A 9,043-nucleotide genomic window follows, 5' to 3' on the forward strand; every position below is an offset into this window, starting at 1 on the left:
GCACTCGGACAGTTGTTTAAATAATAAATAAACGTATAGTAAATACACGCGGTATAAAATAACAAGACCGCTAAGCGCAGTACTGAAAGACAAGAGAAAAGGGTATAAATGCTGCAGGGAGAGAGTTGAATACAATATGATGTAATACTTATATACAGATCATGCTGGCGCAATTCAGTGGTGGCTAGGGGGGCTTAGCCGTCCAAATATTTATATGTCCTCTACGTAATAGGCCCAGATACGAATTAAAAGTAAAACACCCACTCAAAAATAAAACCCTAGTTGAACCTATGACAGAGGGTGAGATTGATTTTATTTCATACCGAAAAAATCGTAAACGGATTAACAACCATAGCCGTGTATAAGCATTTTGGTAATTAGCTGCTACTCGATAAGTACCGTCACTCGGTTGTCTGCTACTGTTTTGTTGTAAGAATCTTCGGCGTCTTAGTTTTCAAAAGTTATCGCAAAATTTTTCCATAAAACAGCACATTCGTCAAGGACGTGTAAGAGAATCGTTGAGGCGGTTTGGTACGTTCTTTGGTTGACCGATCTTCATCACTTAACACGTCGTGGGTTACGGCTAGTCGGCGACGTTTGCTTATCGTGCGGAAATATCAAAATTGACAGTTGACACGTTTATCGGGGACTTGGTTTTTCTTCGGTACAGTTGCGTTTTAATTTTGGCATGCAGATGAAAGCGATCTAATTTTAATACGTCATGATTGTCATCAGCCAACACCATAAAATTATCCATTACACAACTGCATTGACAACATCGGCGAAACGACTAAATCACATAACATTTCCTTTATCGAGGCTGACAAGATCGGTGAAATTACAAAATCTCATGTAATATAACGTTTCCTTTATCGATGCTACACAGCAACATAATACATTTTTCTAACGTGTTTTATTTTTCTTTCCGAAGGGATTTTCCGAGATCTTCTATCAACGACACTTGTTAGGAAATAGTTGTGTAATTGTATCAGGTATCTTCATCTCCACGAGAAGACACCAGCTGCGCAGACGTTACAACCACTATAGTCAGGTGCTGGAGCGAGAACGATGCAATGGAATAGGAGGGTGACACAAAGAAGTTGCGGTAATCGGTCGATATTAGAATTTTTACACCGTTTCTCAACCATCGAACCAATGATTTCACGTTAGCATAATCCGAATTAAGTCTATATTACTTAAACAATACAGTCAATTGTTCATTAAAAATAAGAAAAAAGTTAAAATTTGATTTTAATTCCCAATCAACAATAATATTAACGTGGGATGAAATACGCATGGAAAACACGAACCTATACACTTAAAGTAACAATATCTCCTTTAAACTATGACATTTCTAATCGGTATAAACGTTAAAATATGTATTGAAAATCCTTTCTGCCGTACGTATATATCAATCGATTTAATAAATTTAATATCCGGAACTTGCAATGTATGTGACTAATCTGAAACAAAAAATAAATTACAGTAAAATTCGTGATCTTGTACTCCTAATCAATATAATTCAGCCGGCAACAAGTTGTTCAATACTTCCACAATCGTTCAGATGTTAAAGTCACATCTATCGTGTGATTTCGCGCAGTGGTGATATTGCTTGACCACCACGTTCTACCGATTTAACTGATTTCTTTTTGTAGTTTTTTGAAATCTCAAGTGTTTACTAATAGGTCATATATATTATAAGAATTAGAAGAAAACAATAGACGGGCAATTACAGCCAACGATGTGCATATTCTACGGAGAGTTATGGGCAGTATGAAAAAACGAATAAGCCAACTATATACAAAATAAAGGCGGTCACTTAAGTAATATAATTTTTAAAAAATCTCTCACGTTCCGCGTTCCCTTTGGCGACTATCACGTCTACCGCGAAGCTGGTGACCGCAGCCCAGTTGGAGGAGTTGTCCAAAAGAGAGACGGTCCGGTATGCGCACGCACTGCCCATGATACACACATTATAAAAGAAAAATATAGAAATCTAAAATTTTAAGTATAAATTGTTCATCACTAATTTTTTTGTTTGAAAAAAAAAAAATTAATTAATTATCTTCTAAGTCTTTTGATTGTTTTAGTGATAAGAATTATTGGGTTATTGTTTTACACATTTATTATAATTAATTATTTATGGATAAATAATTGATAATGGAATTGAATGTCGTATTTGATATTCCAAGGGAAAGTAAATAATGTATGAAATAGTTATTTTAAAAATATGTAATTTGTTCCAATAAACTTTTTCTAATAGGAATAAACGCCAAAATAGCACGCAGTAACTCTTCAGTCTGAATGAAAAACTCAAAAGACTGTAAATGGAGAACATCCTATATATTCTTGGTAGTTTGCCTAAAAGTAATGTGGAAAAGCTGAAATATGATGAATTTCTCAAAAGGTGAGCATTATTTTTATTGTTTATTTTTCTTATAATAATCTAAGTTTATCTTTAAGACTTTAAAACACAAAATTATATTTTAATTTTATTTCAATATTGCAGAAAATATATTAAACGTCCTGTTTATAGTTTTTTTACGTACTTCATTTTCGTATAATATACTATGTTTTACAGTATTGTTTCACTTAAAATTGTTTTATACGATTGAATTAAAATAAAATTACATTTTCATACTCAAAAATATTCATTCCACTGGATTTTAATATTGGTTTGTTACTGGAGAAAACTATTTATAACTGTTATATAATCATTAATTAATCTACATCATAAATAAATCATTGTACACCATTGCCTACGGTCATTAAATAAAAAATAAAAAATCAATAATATTTTTTGTGCAATTTTTTTCTTTTAGTTATGAGCTAAATAATTTTTAAATAATACAATATTACTAGATATCTATTTCTTATATGATTTGGTATATTTATTATGGAAAGGGGAACAATGAGTGGTAGATGGTTCAGGATTTTTCGAAGTTCTATATTTTCTTCCGCATCCCAGCACTTCCGACAATTCCGTGCCATCAATTAACCTTTTTTAAACCAGTTTTTTTCTAGTGTAAGGGGTTACTCAAAGAGTTGTGTTGGTGTTCCTAAAAATTTGTTTGACGTCTAGTCCGTATATTTTCGTCCAGATATTGTTCATATTGTTTTCGATAACATCCGTGGTAAATATGATCAATATATTAGTGAATATCATATAGGCAATATATTGAATTATAAATGTTATAAAAGTAAACAGAAACTAACTCTAAGATAAGTTACAATGTTAATATGAACACAAATAATTATTTTGTAAATATTGTGTTTAGACAAGTTTAATTGTATCAAAATAAATTGTCACCACATTCCGAGAAAATTACTTTGAACTTTAAATTTTTATAAAATTACAGTGTATTCAAGTTTTAATATCAAAGGTTACAAACACTGTAAGATTAGTTTATCTCGTAAACTTACATTATGAAACCAATAAATCGGTTTTTGAATACGATCCGTTGAAATTGATTTTATTTTATTAATAAATAAATAAAATATAAATATAAATATTATAAAAAAATAAAATAAAATACATTTCAACGAATCGTATTCAAAAACCGATTTATTAATTTCATAACTAAGGCAAATGTAAGTTTATGAGAGAAACTAAGCTTACAGTGTTTGTAAAATTTGATACCAAAACTTGTATATATTGTAATTATATAATTCATTGGCATAATGCGGCATAATAATCTACGAGTGATGAACTAGAAGAGGAATGAATATACTTTACTATTAATGATTCCGATAAAAAGATATAGAAGTCACGGGGTTGAACGTTACTTGTTTCCCGTGACGTTGTGCAGATGTCGCAGTAGATGACGGGTTTCGGTGTATCGTGAAATTTCGCCGGAGATGCGATTCGCACGACGATCCTTTAACAGCACTTACCGATGACGGCGATTGCCGGCCTTCCTGGTCTGTCCTTCGGCAAAATCACCTCACCGTGAATTCGAACCATTCGTGTAACACATTCGCACGTTCAGAACAATGTCGATCATGTGTACTGTTCGCGGAGACAGAGGAGTGTTTTCTGCGTACCCGGCGATCGAGTAGCTCTTCAGTTTTTTGTATAGTCTTGAGACATCGATGATCTATACAAGAAAAACTCACACCCGTTTAGCATAAAACGGTAGGATTCACCGGAAACAACCGGTCGCAGTATTGTATATTATAGTTAATTTTACTTTTTCGAGCTTTGGTCCGATTATGATTAATAAAACGCAGAGACACTCCAACGAATGCGCGTCGTGTATCTGCATGAACGTGTCGACGGTATTCATTACGGTTTTGAACATTTGGCCTCGCACGAACAGCTCACCCAAAAGCCTGAGAACACGTTGCGTACAGTGATTAGAAAATATCCAAATATCGCTATAAGAGTAGGGACGGGATTCATTGAAAATGGGATTTTTTTCCGAACGTCACAAGGTTCGTTTCATACACCGGTGAATTAAAAAACTAGAACATTTAGTTTGAATTTTTAGTTTATTTTTCATATTTGTTTTGAGAACGGATAAGTTTGATAACAATTTCATAACATTTCTCTTAATTATCGCATTCTTTATTTGCGTTCGAATCGTCACGTTGTCAATTAATCGTATTTTATTTTTTTTTTTTTTATAGAATTTTTCATATTTTTTAGAATTTTTAAATCCGTTGCCTAATGTAAAAGTTTCCAACACGATAGTGTTTACCTGCACGTTCCTTGCGTACGGTCATGAACTTTTATATCAAATATCTGTTCCGATCGCGCAGGGTCCTGGTGTTGTCGCGATGTTCCCATCCGGGGCAATACTCCGCCTTCAATCAACACGTTTCTGCAGGATTTTATCAACTCAATTTTGAACGCGCTCGACAACCCTTGACATACGGTTCTCCTCGAGTCTACACAAGCTTTTTCGATCGCGTCGCAACATAGTGTCGCGTATAAAGCGCAGTTTTCAAGCTTGTCAATCGCCTGCAAAAGGAGCGGTAGTATTATATAATTTAAACTTCAATAGACGGTAAACATGTTCCCGTTGCTACTGTACATTTGACACTAAGCAGTCGGTAATCATCTTCATGTGAAGTCGGTTCGCGCGATTCGTTTGCACGAGTATATTGAAAAATTCTGTGGCGTTCTCTTGAAACGTGTACAACGTCACATTTTTCAAAACCTCAGAAGCTCTGCTGACGTATTCCTGTCACTAAAACAAAAAAGTCGTTTTCCAAATATTACTTCCGACACATAATTACGAGTGCAATCAAAGCGCTGTATTGTTTCACAATCAACGCGATGTGATTTGATTTCTACCACTATACGCTCGTGATTACATAATTTACGATTAGTATTTTTGCATTTGCTCAACATAAACTACTTTAATTCGGTTTAATTATTATCCGATGCATCATGCCACTACTCATAGCGGTTTCTTATTACCTCGTGCGGTTCAAGGATATTGCTAGATATACTTGGCTGCTCATTGGACCTGGTCACAGAAAACTCCGTGGAAACTGATGTACGGTTCGCGGTTTCCTGAGATCGAGTGACCGGCTCTACGGCCGTTACGTTTATCTTATTTCGACTCGGCGGGTCGCACCGTTGATTGGAGATGATGCGATCCGATTCTACCACAGAAACTACCGAGTCATCCAAAACTTCCCGGGGTCTTACCGTCGATACCGACTCGTTGGACACGTTTCCAAGAGATATTTCGTAGTCGCTCAGCTTTCGTAGCTTATCTTCTTGTGAGTCGTTTTCCTATATAGTATGTATAATATGCATTGTATATATATATCTGTAACACTCAAGTATCGCAATCAAACGTTCAATAAAAATCACATCCATTCAACTAACATTATCATTGGCGACTACAGTAAGGGGAGTATCGTCTGAGTTCACGAATTCTCCATTGACTATGTTTTCGTTGGTGACGAACGCATTCAATTCGTGCAACAGAAGAATTTTGCTCTGCTGCATGCACGTCTACAAGTGAACACGATTGAATTATTGAAAAATTAAAACTGTAACATGTTTATAATTAAGATAAGCGCTCTAGACACATACCAACTTAATGGAACCGTTAGTCGAAGCACTGTACGGTTCGCATTCCAAGATCATTGTCCATTCCGCTGGTAAATAACTGATCGTGAGGACCAGCGGGCACTCATTTCTGTCCATGAACTCGCAAATCTCGTTCGGGATATCCATCTCTGGGTCGACCAGTACAATATTCTGGTCGAAGGCTTTCCTCGCAGCTTTTCCAGTCACTCGTTCTTTGGACAATTCGACCTGTGCAAGCAGGTTCGAAACGACCGATAGTCAACGGTTAACAGTGCATTATGACGTATCATATAGCTAAAGTGATCATATATTTTTCTAGTCCAAACGGGACGAAGAAAAAATCTTCATAATCACGAATTAAGTAAACTCATTAACAAGTAACTAATTCTTATTATTAATATATATATATTTTTTTTAAAAAAAAAAAAATGATCGACGATTTCTTTCAAGAATACTGATATAATGAACTATGAAAATTGATTTAACAACTTTTTACTCCTTTATGAAAATAAGACATTTTAGTGTTCCCAAGATTCCAAAAGGTATAACCGGACGAAGATACAAAAAATGGGACTGTCCCGTTCGAAACGGGACGTACGGTCACTTTACTTATACGCATCGTAAATAATTTCACCGACCTCGGAGTAAACATCTTGCGTCTCGCTACTCGATTCAGGACCGTTGTTGCTTCTAGCCTGCCAATCCGATGACAATTGCCGTGCACCGTCATTGGTGTAGGCGCAAAACACTTTAAGCTTGTGCAATACGTCCTGTTTGCACCGGCGTACACACGTCTAGCCAAACAACGGTTTATTAGATCAGGGGGGGGGGCGAGCTTCGTAAGTAAAACAGCCGATGTAAAGCGATTTCGGTGGTCGCTGTACAACGACTTTATGCGTACGTACCGATTCGTCCGAACCGGTGACCGAAGAGCTCAGCGATCCGACGCTGCAACTGGCTTCCAATCCGGTCCGGTTATACACGATTTTCAGGTCAAACGGACATTCCATGATCGCCGAAAAATCGCCAAGCTGTTCGTCGACCGTTCGCTTTCTCATTGCGTTCATGCAATATTTGACCATCTTTCCCTTTAACGATTTGGTAGCGGCAGATTCTTCGCAAGACATTCTACCGGAATCCATAGCGTTAAATGAAAGAGCACAAAACAGTAAATTATTGAAAAAGTAAATATTAATTGAACGATTGAGAATATTGTAAAAATCTCGTTAGAGTTTTATGTAATATTCGTACAAGTCATCCAGTTGTAAGATTCAAACGTCTTTAAATCAGCAAAAAACAAACAATTGATATGTCATCAGAATTACCGATCAACGAACTATAAAATTGTTTAATTTTATTTATTGTGGCCACCTACTTAAATGCATGTGAATTATATAATATATTATAAGCCATATTCATTATTAGAGTTAGAAGAAAACAACAGATGGGAATTTACAGCCAACGATGTGCATATTCTACGGAGAGTTATGGGCAGTATGAAAAAACGGATAGCCAATACAAAATGAAGGCGGTCACTTAAGTAATGTAATTTTTATTGATAAATGTTAAACGTAATATTTGTAATAAATAAAATAAACTTTTTTTTCATTACTTTGTTTCTAATACTTGACTAATAAACTTAAATTAAAATTCGTCAGAACCCACTGTCCCACTCTGTATCTAATCATGAAGTAAGATGTATAATAAATATACGCTATAAATACGTAAAAAAATTCTCACTAAACTTATTTAGAAACGGTACACTAAATATCTCCTAAATATTTCCATTATGAACGACTTAATTTATAGTTAAAATACTATTGATACGGCGTTTGATTCGCAATTTGTTTATAATTAAAAACTTTGAGCTCGTTTGAGTTATAAGAATGCAAATATTTTTACTCGTTGAAACTTTAACCAATAATTTCAAGGTGTACATGTATGCGTTTGTAATATGATCTTAATACACAACACCCAGTACGTATTACACCTTCTAGTTATAATCATAATAATAATAATAATAAAAGGAATTATATTTATAAGATATTTTTCAACACGTATCATTACAGTGCCATTATAATAATGTAACACCTAATAATATTATATAATAATATATAGTGTACCCACGCTGAAAATTGTTTTCAAACACTCTCATTCTCTCTCTCTCTCTCTTTCTCTCTCTCACACATACACACACTCTCTCTCGCTAATGGCTTAAAACAAACTAGACACAGTTGATAATATAATATTTTGTCATGCATAAATACCGCAAATCGATAAAATATTACGCGCTGTATACCTACGTTTACACTTCAACTACACCTGAATGTTGTAAAAAAAAAAAAAACAATTTATACCCTTTGCTTTCGATATCCTGTGCGTAGATTTATCAACCAGAAAAGCTCATCGAGGAGCAACATCGAAGTAAACATTGTTGTAAAGTATCTGCTCTTGGAACTCTAATTCGAATAATCATGCATTAATATCGGTTGTATGTGGTTTGCGACCAAGCAAGTGCAATATCACAAATTTATTAAGTATGTTATCGGATAACAATGTGCATCTACGTAATATTATCATTATTATTATTGTTAATCCTGTTGGCAAAGAAAGAAATATTTTAATTGTTCAAACATTATATCTGTCCAACGACTGTATATTATACACTTTTTTCTTTTTACACAAGCGGTATTAAACTAAGAGCTTAATTAGTCTTACATTCTACCGTTCCAGTTTGAAGTAGGCTGTCTTGTGTAACGTCGTTTCCTCTGTTGTACTACTGCCTTGCAATTATTTTATAATATAACGTGCTGATTTAATACAAATATGCTATGCCAGTTAGTGATTTGTCTAAAGCTGAAACACACACACACACACACACACACACACACACACACACACACACATATATATATATATAATTAGTCAATTAAAATATTTCGATTTTATTTAACATTCATAGTACGTTTACTAAATATATTATATTACATTTAA

At 34.5% G+C, this 9,043-nt stretch overlaps 1 protein-coding gene across 1 annotated transcript; it reads right to left on the reverse strand.

The window, feature by feature from the left end:
- Nucleotides 1-587: 587 nt before the first annotated feature.
- Nucleotides 588-8,804, reverse strand: LOC112684126. The gene is made up of 11 exons (XM_025555452.1): nt 8,768-8,804; nt 6,955-7,177; nt 6,688-6,843; nt 6,053-6,277; nt 5,843-5,971; nt 5,426-5,746; nt 5,037-5,192; nt 4,701-4,963; nt 4,191-4,332; nt 3,787-4,097; nt 588-1,955 (listed from the first exon to the last, which is right to left on the reverse strand). Exons 2-7 carry the CDS (start codon nt 7,174-7,176, stop codon nt 5,190-5,192), a joined length of 1,056 nt encoding a protein of 351 aa, XP_025411237.1. The 5' UTR covers nt 7,177; nt 8,768-8,804; the 3' UTR covers nt 588-1,955; nt 3,787-4,097; nt 4,191-4,332; nt 4,701-4,963; nt 5,037-5,189.
- Between the last annotated feature and the right edge of the window lie 239 nt (nt 8,805-9,043).

The sequence above is a fragment of the Sipha flava genome, unplaced genomic scaffold (genome assembly GCF_003268045.1).
Source record: "Sipha flava isolate LNK unplaced genomic scaffold, YSA_version1 241_pilon_pilon, whole genome shotgun sequence".
Classification (NCBI taxonomy): Eukaryota; Metazoa; Arthropoda; class Insecta; order Hemiptera; family Aphididae; genus Sipha; species Sipha flava.